At 41.3% G+C, this 18574-nt stretch overlaps 1 protein-coding gene across 4 annotated transcripts in view; it reads left to right on the forward strand.

Moving 5' to 3' along the window:
- KDM4C (lysine demethylase 4C) overlaps positions 1-18574 on the forward strand; it is a 198468-nt gene that overhangs the window by 40525 nt on the left and 139369 nt on the right. For all 4 annotated transcript variants that reach the window (XM_082204636.1, XM_082204639.1, XM_082204638.1 and 1 more), the window contains exon 9: positions 5324-5461. In XM_082204636.1, the coding sequence (XP_082060762.1) occupies positions 5324-5461 (138 nt within the window). The remainder of the gene's footprint in view (positions 1-5323; positions 5462-18574) is intronic.

An 18574-nucleotide genomic window follows, 5' to 3' on the forward strand; every position in this document is an offset into this window, starting at 1 on the left:
GGGTTTTCAGCACACAAAGTTTCATTCCGCTTCTACTTTTATGCGCTTAAGGCATTTGTATATTGTCCTTCATACAGCTGTATCCTAGGGCTAGGAACTTTTCAGTTTCCATTTAAACATTTTGGATAGCTAAATATTATGTCACCTTGTACCACCAGAGAGCAGTCTATACCCTACTGTAGTTCTAATTAATAGGCTTCTGTGAGAATGTGAATAGAGAGAATCAGGCTGTGATCTCTTGTGGCTTGGAGTGATAGAACTGGAAACGTGCTAAACACTGATAAGCCAGCCTACGCCTACCAGGTGACAGCTGAACTGCTGGTTGTTGCAATAGCACACCTGCTAAACTGTCATCAGTGGTGGTGAGTGACAAGATAAATTTGGGAATTGCTGGCACAGAAAATGTTCATACTTATATGCACTCACACCAGACTCTTAAAAAACTCCAATCACAATCTCAGCATGTGCACCTGTGTGCATACTCCCATATTTATGTGCTTATGCTTCGATACAGTACACAATTGCTACCAATTCGTAATGGTAGAGTAATAGGCTATTTAATTGCCTTGTGCCCATATTTTTGTGCGCGCACACAAATGCATCACATAGAGTACAAACCTAGAATTATAGTACTTCCTCTCTGATTATATCTAAGCATTCACAAATATCGCATCTTATGTACATAATCTGCAAGTTCAGAAACTTGCTGATTTTTTTTTTGCCTCTCCAGTCTCTCATGAGCTAACAAAAACGTAATGTTTATGGCATGATGACGTACATTTTAATATGAACTATGCTATTGCAGGTTAATGGTAACTCTGTAAATAAATTTAACACTTCTATAATAAAAGCTTTTAGAATTTGCTGAGGACTGTGGTTGGTTGCTGGTTCAAGGAGTTAGGACGTAATTGCACCAGATCTCAAGATTAACAAATGGGGAGCATGAATTTTATCTTAGCAAAGTGATTTTCTAATCTATATAGCAGTTGTTGTTGTTGTTTTTCAAGTGACTGTGTTGTTTTGTTATGTATAATGTGAAAGTTGGTGCTTAGGAATTGGGCAAAGGACATAACTTGAAGGAGGTAAGTGACTGGGCTACATAGGGGACCTATTTTATTGAGGATTCAGCCACACAAGCTATGGGGGCTGGTTACCAGATGCACCTTCAGGATGGTGGCTAGAGGCAGCATAAACAGCTTGTGCTATCAGCTGCCTTAGACCACTTAACCATTTCAGTTTACCCAGCAGGTACAGGTAGACTGAGTTGGGTTCCTCCGCTAGAAGCAGCATTGTCTATTTACACCAAATTCTTGCAAGCTCTAGGTAAGCAATTACCGTATTTTTCACCCTATAGGACGCACTCCCCCCCCCCAAAAAAATGAAGGGGAAATGTGTGTGCGTCCTATGGGGCGAATGCAGGCTCTCGCTCTCCAGGCTTCAGGAGAGCCGCAGCGCCAGCCCCACAAGGTCAGGGGACAGCGGAACGCTGCCATCCCGCTGTCTCCCGATGTGGTTTGGAGGCTGACGGCGGGGAGACGCGTGCTTCTCCCCGCCACCAGCCCTGCCAGCTCCGGGGACAAGAGGGAGGTGCAGCGTGTCTTCCCGCTGTCTCCGGGCCTGGTCTGCAGGCAGGCGGCGGGGAGAAGAGCGCTTCTCCCCGCTGCCGGCCCCACAAGCTCCGGGGACAGCTGGGAGGCGCAGCGCGTCTTCCCGCTGTCCCCGGACCTGGTCTGCAGGCGGGCGGCGGGAAGAAGAGCGCTTCTCCCTGCTGCCGGCCCCACAAGCGCCTGGGGGGAAAAATAATTTCCCCCCCTTTATTTCCCCCCCCCCAAAAAAACTTGGTGCGTCCTATGGGCCGGTGCATCCTATGGGGCGAAAAATACGGTAAGTAATGGCCTATTTCAATCCAGCTCAGTATGTCACCCCTGCCCCCACCCAGGAAAAAGCAATGAAAACTGAACTGCTTGGTTTTGAAGAAAAAGTTACTATGGAGAAATTGGGGGAAGAAGCAGTGGCTTCAAGCTGTGGCAAAGCAGATCTGGACTGGATATCGAGAGAACAAATAGTTCCTGAGTATAAGAGGAGCTGCTGAAATGAAGTTGCTAAATCTTTTTCTTTCCTCTGGACACTTCATGAGATTAAATCAGTTTAGCTTATGGGTATTTTATGGAATCTTGGCCTTTCAGACAGCTGCCCCCAAGGGGCATTTGCTTCCTTCCAACACAAATGGTATTATGTCAATGAAATTGTGTCTCTCCAAGAACTTGTATTTAGTATTTGGAGCAGTGCCTGAGTTGTCCTACAGCCTTTTCCTTTTTTTACTGTGCTATGTGCTTTGTTGAAAAACTCCATAGTTTGAGTGCCTAGGTGATCTCCTGTTAATTCTTCCAACTTCTGTGTCTTTCCATTGCCTTGTAACAAAAAAATATATCAAAGTAAAAGGAATTTCAATGCAGTGGTGAGCAAGAATTCATTACATAAAGTCCCACATTCTCCATATCTTGCACTTCCACTCCTTGTACCCTTCTGCTGACTGCAAAAATTGTACTCCTTTAGAAAAAGTTAAGTCTTCCTTTAAATAAAACATTTCTGAAACTATAACATACTTTTGTTTGGAGCTACAATGCTGTGAAATGATTCTTTTGTAGTTTCTAATTTCAGCCACTGGCATGGCAGTTATATCATTAGTAGGGTCTCAAATAGATGCCTTCAGGCAAAAGCATGTTTTGCAATGGTAATACTGGTAAATGCAAAAGTTAATTCTTAAGACGGTTTTACTATAAGAGTGCCTAAGTATTTGTCCTCGAAGAATATTGTCTAGACAGCTCAGATGGACTGTGCTTTATTGGTTAAGCCTGGAGCTCAGAAACGGTTCCTCAGGACCTACTGGGTTGTTTTTTTTAGGAAACCAGGCAGAAAACTTATCAGAGAGCCATAATGCAGTGCAAAATTGGCTTGCTATAGTAAGATCTCCTTGAGGTGCTGCAGGTGATGAACTCAGGCAGGGGGAGGATGGAAAAGTCATAAGCAAAAGTTGCTTGAGAGGGGAATGGAAGGAGAAAAGAAGTCAGACAAACATGAGAGATGACAGATGAATTTGTTGTTGTTGTTTAGTCGTTTAGTTGTGTCCAACTCTTCGTGACCCCATGGACCAGAGCACACCAGGAACTCCTGTCTTCCACTGCCTCCCGCAGTTTGGTCAAACTCATGCTGGTAGCTTCGAGAACACTGTCCAACTATCTCATCCTCTGTTGTCCCCTTCTCCTTGTGTCCTCCATCTTTCCCAACATTAGGGTCTTTTCCAGGGAGTCTTCTCTTCTCATGAGGTGGCCAAAGTATTGGAGCCTCAGCTTCAGGATCTGTCCTTCCACTCAGGGCTGATTTCCTTCAAAATGGATAGGTTTGATCTTCTTGCAGTCCATGGGACTCTCAAGAGTCTCCTCCAGCACCATAATTCAAAAGCATCAATTCTTTGGCGATCAGCCTTCTTTATGGTCCAGCTCTCACTTCCATACATCACTACTGGGAAAACCACGGCTTTAACTATACGGACCTTTGTTGGGAAGGTGATGTCTCTGCTTTTTAAGATGCTGTCTAGGTTTGTCATTGCTTTTCTCCCAAGAAGCAGGCGTCTTTCAATTTTGTGACTGCTGTCACCATCTGCAGTGATCATGGAGCCCAAGAAAGTAAAATCTCTCACTGTCTCCATTTCTTCCCCTTCTATTTGCCAGGAGGTGATGGGCCCAGTGGCCATGATCTTCGTTTTTTTGATGTTGAGCTTCAGACCATATTTTGCGCTCTCCTCTTTCACCCTCATTAAAAGGTTCTTTAATTTCTCCTCACTATCTGCCATCAAGGTTGTGTCATCTGCATATCTGGGGTTGTTGATATTTCTTCCGGCAATCTTAATTCCGGCTTGGGATTCATCCAGCCCAGCCTTTGGCATGATGAATTCTGCATATAAATGCATATAAATTAAATAAGCAGGGAGACAATATACAGCCTTGTCATACTCCTTTCCCAATTTTGAACCAATCAGTTGTTCCATATCCAGTTCTAACTGTAGCTTCTTGTCCCACATAGAGATTTCTCAGGAGACAGATGAGGTGATCAGGCGCTCCCATTTCTTTAAGGATTTTCCATAGTTTGCTGTGGTTGACATAGTCAAAGGCTTTTGCATAGTCAATGAAGCAGAAGTAGATGTCTTTCTGGAACTCTCTAGCTTTCTCCATAATCCAGTGCATGTTTGCAATTTGGTCTCTCGTTCCTCTGCCCCTTCGAAATCCAGCTTGCACTGACATGTGAATACAAATGGACAAATGTTGAGAAATTTGCCTGCTGCTTAAATGTGTGCTAACGCAGGAGCACCAGCTTTCAGGGGCCAAAGGTACACCAGCCCCCTCAATATTTGTCTTAAGGGGACCAGGCCCCCTCAATCTTGAGCCAGCCATGTGCTTGTGTGACGTCACCTCAATCTTGGGGGCTACCTGACGCCTCTGTGAATTTCACCATGGCTCATTCTATCTTATTTGATGGTTGATGTAGTTCCACCCTGTACTTACTGACTTTTTATGTCGCTATGCATTGCTGCAATACCGTTTTCTCCCTGATTCCTGGTTCTTGCTCAGGGAGGGAGATATTTAATCAGTTCTCACCATGTTAGTTTTATTTATACTTATAATGGTGCTGTCTTTAAGAAGGTCAGTAAAACATCTCACAGCCTTTTATTAGTTGTCCTCTTCAGGAAACACCAAATGGTTAATGGCTTTCTATAACAGTAGCATCTTACTACCTGATAGCAAACTTGACAGTCTTTAGAACACAAGGTGTGGCAGGGGAAAAAATTGCCGGATGTTTCTTGGTACAGGGGGCCAAGGAAATCTTGGATGGAAAACGTTACCAACTTCCATCAATGCTGCAGAATTCTATGTTTTCTTCCAGTTGTCCTATGAACAACCCTCAAGTAGAGAGCTGATCTCCATGAAGTAGGATACATGGCCACCCTGTCTGCTATTGATGCCCCCCCCCCCCAATTTCCCACTGTTACTTATTTGTGTCAATTTTGTTCATTTATGCAGAGTATGAGTATGTACTTCTTCGGGACAAGTGAAAATGGCCAATTTCTTCCCTGTGAACCCAAAAGCTCTCATGGAAACCTTTGGGTAGAGGCTGGCGGGTTGTTTTTTTAAAGGAAACATTGAGTTGACATAATCAGTCCATGTGGCCCATGCAGATGTGGTCATCCAAGACCACAGGTGAAATGGAAAATCTAGGGGAAGAAACACCTGGACAATTTTTATTCATTGTCTTTTCATTTTTTTAGATAACACAGGAGGCAGGAGAGTTTATGATCACTTTCCCATATGGATACCACGCAGGATTTAATCATGGTTTCAACTGTGCTGAGTCAACGAACTTTGCAACGATCAGGTGGATTGACTATGGAAAAGTAGCTAAGTTGGTAAGTCAGATTACATTATTAATACCAAAGCTATGCATTAGAATGTGTTTTTTAAAAATGGACTTGTGAATTATAAATACCAGCATGTTACGCTCTTACGAAGACTTTGTGATCACAAAATGCATGGTTTCATTACCACCGACTGTGAACAAATGATAGTCAGGTACTTTGGTTTTTCTCTTTGTCATTCTTTTCTTTATGCTTTGGTATACTAAATTTCCCGGTTGTGAGAACATCACATCTTCCATGCTGGCCTGCTAGACCCAGGTAGGATTAGTGCCACCTAGTGCTTGAGCCAGGAATTTAGTCTCCGTACAGAAACTTTTAATAGGTACTGTTCCCAGAAGTGGCTTTGGTTTAAAGTTCTTGCAACTAGCTTAAAGCTAGTTGGAGGTTTGGTCTGCATTCCTTGCATTGAAGCCCATACATTTTCCTTCTCCTTACTTGCTATGTAGTTGCCCAGGACTCTTGCAGGCACCTAGTCTATACTCCTGTTTGATTTAAACTTGGTTTCGATTGCTGCTTTTCTTCATCACTGCCATCCCTCACGGGATGTCTCGCTACTGGGTCCTGGTCAGTCAGCCCCGTAATAAAATCTGGTGGCCTACTTGGGGTGTGTGTGATTGTGGAAGTTTTGTTTACATGATTATTCTGTTTCATTAATGTCAATATCCTGTTATCTACATAGAGCACAGAGGTATACTCTGTATCTTGGATATTTCCACACCCTTAATCTATTCTGTCAGGAGCATTACCTTAACATTGAATTAGAGTAATTGGTGGCTGATACGTTAGCATGTTTCTAAACAGCAATAGCAACAGGTTATGAACTACCTTTGCTCTCCTCCCATGCTAGATTTGCTACTTGTAAAAACCAAAAATAATGCAATGAAACAAAGCAACACTTACTGGGTATGTGCTGCTGAGAGCTGTGATAATAACCCAACTTGTTGACATATGTGGTGGCTGTTCCTTACATATGTGAACAGAGCAGAGTGGCACATTAGACCCGGGGTGGGTGGGTTGCACTTAGCATTCTGGTGGGACCTGATATGGAGGTGCAAGGAAATTGCATGTCACAGCTTTGATGACTGCATATCCTTGAGTATTCCATTCCTTATTTGCCATTCCTCTTTTATTGCTCTGGTGCAGTGTTTTGTGTGGCTGTCATCTACCAGACAGTGTAAGATGTGTTGTTTTGCTTTGTTTTCAAGTAAATGTTTACTACTGCTTTTTTCCTGTATTACACTTGAAAGTACAGTGATACCTTGGTTCGCAGACTTAATCTGATCTGAAGTCTGTTCCAAAACCAAAGCATTCCAAAACCAAGGCACGCTTTCCCATAGAAAATAATGCAAAACAGATTAATCCGTTCCAGACTTTTAAAAACAACCCCTAAAACAGCAATTTAACATGAATTTTACTAACAAGACCGCTGATCCATAAAATGAAAGCAATAATCAATGTACTGTACTATAAAATAAATAAGACAGTATTGTAGATGATAAAAATTAAAATTATGTTTTTTTCTTACCTGAACTGATAGTCATTGTTTGGATGGGGGGCTTTTATCCATTTCCACAGTCACTCACTCACTCACTCACTCAATCAGTAGCTGAACTGGGTTCCACACGGTCACAAAAACAAATTAACCAAAAAATCCTCAAAAACAAAAATTCAAAATAAATAGCAAAACCACAAGAACCAAACATAATGCGTTCTGGAAGTCACTTTGAAATGTTCAAAAACCATGGCGCAGCTTCTGATTGGTGCAGGCGCCCCGGAAACAATAGCCGACAGCTGCAAACCGGAACATGTTTTCGGAGTTTGGGAACCAGGGCGTTTGAGTACCAAGGCATTTGAGAACCAAGGTACCACTGTAAACAGATTTTTTTTTTAAAAAGGAAATTCATAAGACATTGAAAGAGAATGAAACCATGTTGCTATGTGAGACCAAGAGGTTTCGGCACTTGTATAAATGCCTGATAATTTCAGTCACCTATACTCGAGAAGTATTCTACTTGCTTCAGGCAGGGTGTCGATGGGGCTACCCATTGCCTCCCATAAGCAGATAATGAATGCTAGACAACCCCCTCTGTTTCCCTGGAGCCTTGCATTGCAGCAAAGAGCAGCAGCGGTATGTAACCTTTCTTTCAAGGAAGCTTGTCCCCTATTATAGATTTGAAAGCTTTGAAAATGGAAGGTGGGCATCTCTTCTGTTTACTTTCCCCCATTCACACCCATCCGCCTGCAGTTGCACATTTGGCAGTGCTGAGGTATAGCTGACCTGTGGCTGTCTGTCCTGGATGCTTTAGCTGAGATTCCTGCATTGCAGGGAGGTGGACTAGATGATCCTTGTTGTCCCTTCCAACTCCATGATTCTATCATTTGCTCTGTGCCACTAACTCATCCTACTCCAGTCTGCACCACGAATCCATGTTACAAAGCTTCTGTTTCTGAGCTTTATGTTAGAGGCCAATAAACATACTGATGAGATCACATTTTAAGATGTGAAAGAAGGGCAGATGGAACATTTTCTCAGACTTCTGTGGATTTTATTATTTACCTAATGGAGCTTATATCCATCTTGGTTGGCTAGAGTTGTGTCTTTCCGTGGACAACATTTTGGAGTCATTTTACTCGAGTGCATTTTGTGAATGTTGGTAAAACAGATGAACCAGTGACAATTACTTTATGTGTTTTGCTGGGGTCTCTTTTAATTTGTGCTGAGCCTGCAATATTTGTGCTGAACTAGGAGCTATATGCAGACATTAAAACTGCTGAACATAAATGTTTACATACTGCTTTGATTACCCCCGCCCCGTTCTTAGAAAATAAAGATTTCTTTAGAAGTGATTCCATTAAAAAGCATTACTTTAAGCTGGAAGTAAGCTTGTATGTTTCTCCCTGGGCAAGATTCCCTACTGCATCAGTAGAAAAAGAAACATTCTGGGTATTCAGTGTTGTAAAACCCATTCACAACTTTAAGCTGTCATCTGTTTGCTTGATGTATATCCACGGTCAGCAACTGGATTTTAACATGGGCCACCTGAATTATTCAAGCATTAGAATGCCAGCAAAATTGGCACTACCCACTGACTTATTCCCAGGCAAACTGAGAGTCAGGCAAAGGGCTGTTCAGTGACTTTGGTGGAGCTTTTCTTTCAGGCACCTTTTGGCTTCCTGATTCTGTTTGCCTTTGACAGTTGAGTATGAGCAGCTAAGGAGCATGGGGAGATCCCTGGCAAAGCATCTGTTTCTGCTCTTCGAAGAGCCATTCGGTAGAATCTCAGCCTGGAAGTTCATACAATATTTTGTTTATCCGTTTGCTGAGCATTTATACCAACTTCTGTACTCAGGAGTTTGAGAATGTCAGTGGTCTAGTTTGAGAATCTGTATGTTTCTACTACAATCGCCTGCCTGTGTCAGAACTAGTTCTTTTCTCAACTCTAACATTGATTAGGTCTGGGCGATATATGGTTTTCAACATCGCGATATATCCCCAGCTAAACATCACGATATTGCTGCCCTTGAAACTGACCCTGAAACTCCAGTGGGTGCAGAATGCCGCAGCAGGACTCCTTATGGGGTCTTCACCGTGGGATCACATTCATCCAGTGCGATACTAGCTGCACTGGCTCCGTGTGAAGTACAGGGTCAGGTTTAAGGTGCTGGTTTTAACCTTTAAAGCCCTATACGGCCTAGGACCCTCGTACCTACGGGACCGCCTCTCCTGGTACGCCCCATGGAGGACCTTACGGTCTGCAAATAATAACACCTTGGAGATCCCGGGCCTCAGAGAGATTAGTCTGGCCTCAACCAGGGCCAGGGCCTTTTCAGCCTTGGCCCCAGCGGGATGGAACCCTCTGCCACAAGAGATCAGGATTTGACATCTTTCGGCAGGGCCTGCAAGACAGAATTGTTCCGCCAGGCCTTTGGTCAGGGCTCAGCCTGACTCCCCTTTTCTTTTTTTTTATAAGAACTAATATAAAAGAGGCCTCCCAGCATTTACACAGGCCCATATAAGATCAGTGTAAACAGTTGGGCCGATGAGCACTTACTGTTCCCAATCCTAACTCTGCAGAAGGCCATTGTTATGTGCTGTCGTGGTTGCTCGAGAGCGAACAGGCAAGACTCCCACCGGTCTTTTCCAGGCTTTATTATCTGTCCAAAAACATTTACAATACAGAGCGTCTCAAGTCTATGTCTGTTCAGTCGCTAGCAGAATCTGGGAGTGAGCGGTCCCCCCCGCTTTGCTCAGGCCCAGTGTTGCGGCTCTCTCTAGCATCTTCCGAGCCCTGCATCCCTTCCCCACTAGCTTCCCTCCTCGCTGGAGGAAGAGCTGCTTTGCACAATCTTCGGAGGCTCCCTGTAACCAACTGCCCTTCCACCTCTCGGCTTTGAGCTGATGGCAGTTCCCTGACAGCCATCTAATTAGGTTTTAATTTGATTTTGACCTGTTTTTAGGAGGTAATTTAATTATTGTTTGATTTTATACCAATGTTATATATCTGATCTTAGCCGCCCTGAGCCCGACTTTGGCCGGGGAGGGCAGGATATAACTAAAAGTTTACTATTCTTATTCTTATTATTGTAATATCACAATGTCTGAAATAGGAGTGGAGCTATGTAGAGGCATTGGGTGGCTTCACAGTTTTCCCCACATTGATTTTTCCAGAGTGCGCGCATGCACGCACGCACGCACACACGCACACACGCACACACACACACACACACACACACCGTTATTTGCAATATATTGCCAGGTCAAAAAGTATGAAACCTACATCACAATATGGACTTCAGAGTGGGTTTGGATGATACATCGCCCTGCCCTAGCCATGATTAAACTGACCTAGACCCTGCAATCATCATGTGAGGCCCTTCTTTGTGTGCCCTCTCCACAAGTGGTCCGGAGGGTAGCATCACGAGAATGGGCCTTTTCTGTGGTGGCTCCCCACTTGTGGGATGCTTTCCCCAGGGAGGCTCGCCTGGCACCTTTGTTATATATCTTTAGGCACCGGGCAAAAACATTCCTCTTCTCCCCGGCCTTTGACCAGTTAAACAATCTATAGCCTTCTAAACTGCTGGGTGGGGACATTGTTTTTGTTAGTCATTATGTTGTGCATTTTTGTTGTTTCTTTATTGTAAACTGCCCTGTGATCCTCGGATGAAGTTTAGTACAGAAATTTTAACAACAACAACAACAACATCTCATTTGGTTCAATTCTTACCCTATTGAGGAATATAGTATCAGCAAAAGAAGTGTGACTGAGGAACTGGCTGGCTAACTCAAACCAATGCATAGAATCCAGCCCCCATTCCTTATTGCTTCTTGGCAAATCCTGCTTCCTTAGGGTTAGCAAGTCACAGTTCTGTAAGAATGGGAAGCCACAACCAGCAGAATCTCCCTTCTGTGAACTGTCAAAGGTAAGGCAGACCTTTCATGGTCTTTAACTATACCTAGCAACCCCACAGCCTTTCCAGAGAGGGAACAAAGCTCAGTGACAAGTGCATGCGGATTAATTCCCTGCCACCTACAATAGGAAATACATAGGTGAAAAGTGATAGGAAAAACATTTGCCTAAGACCCTGGAGAGCTGCTATCAGCCCAGGATAGATGGACTAATTGGCTGCTTCCTACATCCTGTGCCCCATAAGTTTCCTGACCCATAGCTCCCAGCCTTCAAAACTGTATTCTCTGCTTCCTTTCTGCCAAGTACAGAATCCTTCTTGCCCCTAGGCCTTATGTAAGGTAGTCATTAGGCTCTTCTTCCCTTCCCCTGTGATCATTGTTTCCTGAGGATGAGGCTTTTTAGCCCACTGCCCAGTTTATCCCACTCTTTAAACTACTTTGTCTGTTTCACTTGAGATTATTAGGCGCTTCAAATGTTGCAGATAAGGTCACTGAAAGATTTTATAATGTAAGCTATACTGTTGCCATTCCTGCAATCTTCATTATTTATTAGCTAATTAATTAAAAAGTAGAATTTCTCAAGTGCTGTTGATTTGCAGGGCAAAAGAAGGAGGAGGAGGATATAATTCTTAGCATTGTGTGAATACACTCTCATGAAATATATTTAAATCCTTTCTAGAGAAGTGAATGATCCATTTCCTATTGCAATTGAAAGGTCAATAGGTGATATGCTTAGAAGCTTGATAATGAATCATGATTCGCCTTCCTCCCAAATGCCAATAATTGGGGTCAGAAAGTGTGTGATAGAACATCAGGACTCCCCCCCCGAAATATTTTTCTTATAATTGCTAAATATTAAGATAAATCTTAGCCCGTGCCAGTCCCAGAAGGAATAAATAAAGTACAATAAAATAGAATTTCTCCTCCTGGTCAATTTTGGCTGAAGCCAGTAGAAACATTTGTGGAGGGAGGAGTTGATATACTTTAGGGCAAAAATACAAATTCTGTCCTAAGAGATGCACCATGTAGATCTTATTTTCAAGACGGAATTATCAGATGGTTGCAAACTTAAACTCCTTACCTTGCAATTGAATTCTTCTACACTATTACATACAGTGAACACATGGTAGTCTTCCAGTGCACCTGATTTTCCTTTTCAAGAAGAAGTGTAATATTTTTAATTTTTGATACTACAATAATCCCATAGTATATTGGGGACATTTTAGCAAGGTGTTCTAAAATAACAGCAGCAGCAGCAACAACAACAAGAACAATAATTTATTACCTTTGTATACTGCCCTTCATCTGTAGATTTCAGAGCAGTTCACAACATAAAAATACAAGACAAGAACACAAAAAGACCTAATAAAAACAAGAACACAAATCCCACAAAGTAATAACCCCCATCTCAATTTCATTACATATTTTAAGAAAGGCAAATAAAATAAAAATTGGGATGCACAACTGATAAGTTGTTGTTGTTGCTGCTGCTGCTGCTGTTGTTGTATGGTACTTCCTAATATCAAAATTGTCCTTTGTAACAGGATGGCTTTTTGTCTTTGTGCAGTAAAATGACCTAAAGAACCGGGAACAAAAGGAAAAATAGCACTGTTCCCCAAAGGCTTCTGCAAAAATTCACTGTAATAGGTAGAATATTGCACAAGCTCTTATGCAAGCATCAGAATATACTTGGAATTAGTCATTAGGGTGGCCATATTTTGTAGAGCAAAAAAAGAGGATGGTACGAGGACTCTCATTTTAAATACCCCCACTATATGTAGAAGAAGAAGAAGAGTTTGGATTTGATATCCCGCCTTTCACTCCCCTTCAGGAGTCTCAAAGCGGCTAACATTCTCCTTTCCCTTCCTCCCCCACAACAAACACTCTGTGAGGTGAGTGGGGCTGAGAGACTTCACAGAAGTGTGACTGGCCCAAGGTCACCCAGCAGCTGCATGTGGAGGAGCGGAGACGCGAACCCGGTTCACCAGATTACGTGACTACCGCTCTTAACCACTACACCACACTGGCACCATGTAGGCTATCAAAGCTGTGATACATTGCTGGGGGGGGGGAGGAGAAGAGGAAAGCAAGTCTTCACCCACCAGTTATATGTCTTTTGTCTCATCCAGAAAGTGCTGTATAGCCAAAGACATTTTGGCAGATTTGAAAAATCCACCCGGATAGAAATTTAACCCCTGAAAAATAGGGCGTGTCCTGGAAAAAGAGGCAAACCTAAATTACTTTCACTTGTTTTTTTTACTGCACAACACGCCAGCAGAAGATGTACAACAGTGCCCACTGAACAGTTCAGTGCCCAAAATAACCTGGGCATCAAAGAAGGGAAGAGAGAGCCATGTGCACAGCAGGAGCTTTGCTTTCACTTTTTGAGGCAGCAGATTTCCATGGGCACCTGTCCTTCAGAATGGTTAACACTGCCACCTAGTGTTCGAATACAGGAATTGTGACAAAGTTGGGGATAGCATCATCTCTTCCAGTTCTTGTGAGTCCATTTCCTGTCTTAGCCATTGGCAAGCAGCATGAAAAACGACGAGAAATTAAAAACCACAGAAAGAAATGGATGTTCAAATTTTTTTAGGTGTAGAGCAAGGCACAGAGTAGTAGTAGTAGTAGTAGTAGTAGTAATAAAAATAAAAATAATTTATTCTTTATATCCCGCCCATCAGGCTGGGTTTCCCCAGCTGCTCTGGGCGGCTCCCAGCCAATTATTAAAAACAAAATACAGCATTAAACAGTAAAAACTTCCCTAAACAGGGCTGCGTTCAGATGTCTTTTAAAGTAGGATAGTTGCTTATTTCCTTGATATCTGATGGGAGGGTGTTCCACAGGGCGGGCGCCACTACCGAGAAGGCCCTCTGCCTGGTTCCCTGTAACCTCATTTCTTGCAGTGAGGGAACCGCCAGAAGGCCCTCGGCGCTGTAAGCTGCATGGTGATGATGTGGTGCTGATCCAGTCTTAACATTAATGCAAATAATAGTAATTTTATTATTTATACCCCGCCCATCTGGCTGGGTTGCCCCTATTTCTCTGCACTGTGTGAGGAATACTTGCTCTGGTCTCTAGCCATAAATCTATGTTAACTATAGATTATGCAACATATACGGATGAACTGAGTGAACCAAAAGGTGGTGACCTTTAATGGAAAGGACCGAAACAGAGAACAATATATGTCACATCTGTTACAATCATTTTAACGTATCTAAAAGGAGACAATTCATATGGGTTGCAGTTATGTGCACATAATTAATCACATATTGCAGTTGGGTAGAAATGCAGATACCCGTTTACAGGACTGCATCGTTGGTGTTTGTAGTTCATTGCAAATTAGAGAATTTAAAAATCCTGTGCTTTCCCCCCAAATCTCATATCCTTGTCTTTTGATTATGTTTATATATTCCAAAGGGAGGAGTCCATAAACATTGGTATAGATTATAGCAGGTTTTGAGGGTACCTCAAAAGTCCCCCCCACCTTCCCTCTCATGATGATCCCATATTGAACTGACTAGTACCTAAAGCAAGATGTTTGGCAGTCTTTTCTTCTGAAATCACGGTAACTAAAAATGATTAGCTTCTTTTGTGAGATGTAGTCCATAATCACTCATGCATATTTTGCAGCAGGAGCTGCTTAGAGACCTTTGTTGTGTGGGTAGGTTAGATCAAAGTGCTGGCCTGCAGGTTGTATTTCATTTCCCCCCCTTTAGTGTGATGAAGTGCAGTTGTTTTGATGTTAGGTTTGATGGATTTGTTTGCCACTGCATTCATTAGCTTCACATCAAAAAACTGACAGACTGTTAAATGAAACTTTGGCTTAGATTTTCAGCTTGACTGTTTGGAGACATTTGTGAAGATATTTTCTGTTGCTACTGCAGCCTCAAGCACCTAGGACTATCTCTAAAGGGAAGAAAATTATTTGCTATGCTAATTTCTCCGACTTTAAAAAGAATATGTTGTCTTGAGGTTTTAAAAAGAACACATCTTGCCTATGTTATCCACAGAAAAGATGATATTTGTAGTACCATCTACATTAACATTTGAATAGATAAAACGAATAGCTGTGCCTGAAAATTTGGCAGACTAAAAGGAGTGATACTAGCAGCAACAAATGTTCAAGCTGCTGCTGATTTTTATAGCAATAAATTGTTTAATTAAATATAAGTTTTATTTGATACACAATAGCATTCTAATCTTTGATGCTCAATTAAACAGATACATACCTGAAATAAGCTACAATCCTAAAACCTTACTGTTGAAAGTCTACAAGAGCCAATCTAATGTCTTCTGGGTGCTGTACATTAGGTAATATTAGGGAAAGTGATAGGGAAAAAATACTGCAGCACTGATGTCTTTTGTCATTTGTGCATTCCAGTTATTTGGTTGTCTTGTTGCAATTCTAACTATAGTAGTGATAAATATATAGGCAACGTGAGTTAAAAATATCTTTGTAATAAATCTTTGAAATGGTATAGATTTCTAAATGTTTCTTGGCTTCCATAGTGATTGCATCTGGTCTGATATTATGCCTTTCGAATTCAAATCTCTAATGCTGCCTGTTTGTGAAAGCTCTCTCTAAATAATGTATGTCAAGTGCGTTGAACACTGAAAACGTGCTTTATGATTGCATGGGACACGACCCTTCCCTGTGCAGGCAGAAATCAGCATTTCTCCCCTTTCCCTCATGGCCAGTCCTCAATGTGCATGCCACAATCTGCTTATTAGCATACAGACAGAAAATCCTATGTGCATGTCTATGCCATCTACATGGTTGCAACCCATAGGAGAGGTCTATCATCCTTCATTGCTTTTTCATGATCGCTCCCAGCAAATCTGCTTATGTGCTCTCTTCCAGGGTAGCCTAGATAAATTATCTGCTTTGGTAATGAAAAAATATGCATAAGACTGGTGCTAATCACAAGCACAGAGCTTGCTTGTTTGTGTTTTGAATCAACAGTTAGGTTTGGCCTTCATAGATTCCCAGTATTGCATAGTTACCACTTTCACAACCTTGTGAATTGACCACATACGGTTGCACTACAAAGAAAACTCTATTCATTCACTTCTTTCTTCTGAGCAATTAATGAAAACTCTGTAAGAGCCAGTCGGTTGCACAGCTGCAGAACAGGAATAGTTATACTTCCATCTCTTAGATATGAAAACAAATGCATTTGCAAAAGCAGAATTAAAGATCTGGTGGTCCTGGATATTGAAATTAACACCACTGATTGCCTTCATGTTGCACTCTTCCTTTTGCACACCAGATGGAAAACTGATTAATATGGAATAGAAAGAAAAAGGTTTGTACAGATATGAAAATGACATTTCTCTCACAACAGGGCAAGTCATGGGAAGAATGGAGGGATGTGGGGTGAACTGGCTATTAATTTATCTGGTGATACACTTTATCTCAAATCCAACAGTTAAATCTCAAGCGATTAGACTACTGACACCACTAGAAAGGTTGATTATGAACATGACTGAACATCCAACCAAAATTATCTATTTTATGTAAAATACTCACTGATCTCGCCATTGGACAATGCTCAGCTATTAAACAAAATTGGGAAAAGCACCTAGGCATAAAAAATGAGGAAGCAGATTAGAAGAACCTATGGACAAAAAACTCTCTAAAATCAACATCAACTAGCATGTATCCACTAAAAGAAAATTATTTTAAGTTAATATATGACACCTGTAAAACTCAGCTATATAGATAAAGCATCGTGTTCAGCATGTTGGAGAGGGTGCAAGATACTTGACATGACTTTTCATATGTGGTGGACATGTGAATTAGTGTAGCCATTTGGGGAAAGGGCATTTAAAGAAGTAAGCAAAATCACAAACCAGGATATACAGCGTAATTCATGCCTAGGTTTATTAACGATCTTTAGAGATACCCAAATTATTACACAAGGAACTTATCACTTTTCTTTGGGTTGTGGCACAATTACTTATAGCAAAAAAATTGGAAAGGACTTGATTACCTACACTTCGCACAATGTAAACAGAATGTACGGACAATCACCTTTTCAGATAAACTAACTTAAGAGAGTAATGCACCCTGAATTACATATCCAATATAGAATTTTTTGTTGAAATATTCACCCCTTTGCAAAATATCAGAGTGAATGTCCTAATGACTAGCACCCACCAACTATGCATATAGATTTATGGGAAAATTTGATGCATTGGTCTTCAGTTTGGGGACAGAGGGAAAGGGGGGGGAGCTATTGTATTGATAATGACGATGTTCATGTTTATATTTTTCTTGAAAATAAAACAAAGAAAGCATTATTGCCTAAGGCTGTCATTGGGTGTTGTGTTCACCTTGCCACATGACTATGTTTTTCTTAATTCTAATAATGAACAAGAATATGTGGCATGTGTGTATTTATAAATACAAACAAAGGTTTGGCTGATAATAATTTTAAAGTTCCCCCTTGCATTTTTATTTTATGTAACATAATGAATATTTTTAATTCTATCTCCTCAAGAAAAAATGATGTTAGTCTCTAGTGGCAATCCTTCAGGATCTTGTTTTCATAGTGCCAATCCTTCAGGATCTTGTTTGTCACTTATCACCAGAGACTTCACTCGTTTGTTTAATGAAAATTAAACACCATGCATGATTGTAATAATCATTAGGAGTGGGGCTGCCAGGCAGGAAGGAATGAGGTGGTTGCTAATTCATCAACAATAACCCTGCATAAATGTGCTCCTGGTGATAAGCGCCTATTGAAAGCAGGTCAAATCCTGTAATGTTTGTGCCTGTACTTTTTATCAAGTATGACGTGTAAAGTGGCAGATGGAATATGACACTAGTATAATGCGAAAGAAAACTTTCATTCTGTGTGTCGTATACTTAAATGCTGCCTGCAAACATATAGCTGCAAATCACATGGTAGCAATTTGGTCAAAGACAAGCCAGTTTTACGTATGATAACATGAATATCCTCACACCAGATGTACTTTAAAAAAACCCTTTGGGGAGAAGTAGTAATGCTTCTACCTTCACGTGCAACTTTCTGGCAGAAACAGCTTGTAACTGCAAAAGGGTTTTTTTTTTAACGGTGCTCACAGCAGAATAGGCAGATGGATTGCTTTACATATTTCCCTTAATCCCTAACATCCATTCATCCTTAATGCCAACACGAAGAGGGACATTAAGAATAGAAAAGAGAGAAGTCAGTTCAGTGCATTCAGCAATTTCGTTTGGCCAGATTGCTGAAAAGGAGAAATCCAAACAGTTGTTTCTTATCTGTCAATATATCCTGTAATAGTTGAGTTCTGCAAAGAAAGATACCACAACACTACAACCATATGTTGCAGTAAAGAGCCAAATCTGCACAATTTTCAGCTGGAAGGACATGTAACTGATACTTTTAGAAGAAAGCTAGAGTGCTACTTCTCAATCTGGTCTCAATAAAATAAATAAATAAATAAATAAATAAAAAGGTAACATATTTTCATATCTTTTGTGATTTGAAGCATTCTTACAAATTTGGATCTCTTGTAATGCTAAATGTTAAGTAGTCATACTGAAATTACAATAGCTCTCTAACTCACTAACGTGGTAGGGAGCCATTACTATTTGCCTTTGAGAACTATATTTTTTGTACAGTATCCAAAATGTGGTTTGGTAGCCTTCTGTCTATTTCCATTATTATTATTAAGCAAGAATATAA

Source organism: Podarcis vaucheri (genome assembly GCF_965113315.1).
Source record: "Podarcis vaucheri genome assembly, chromosome: 17".
Taxonomy (NCBI): Eukaryota; Metazoa; Chordata; class Lepidosauria; order Squamata; family Lacertidae; genus Podarcis; species Podarcis vaucheri.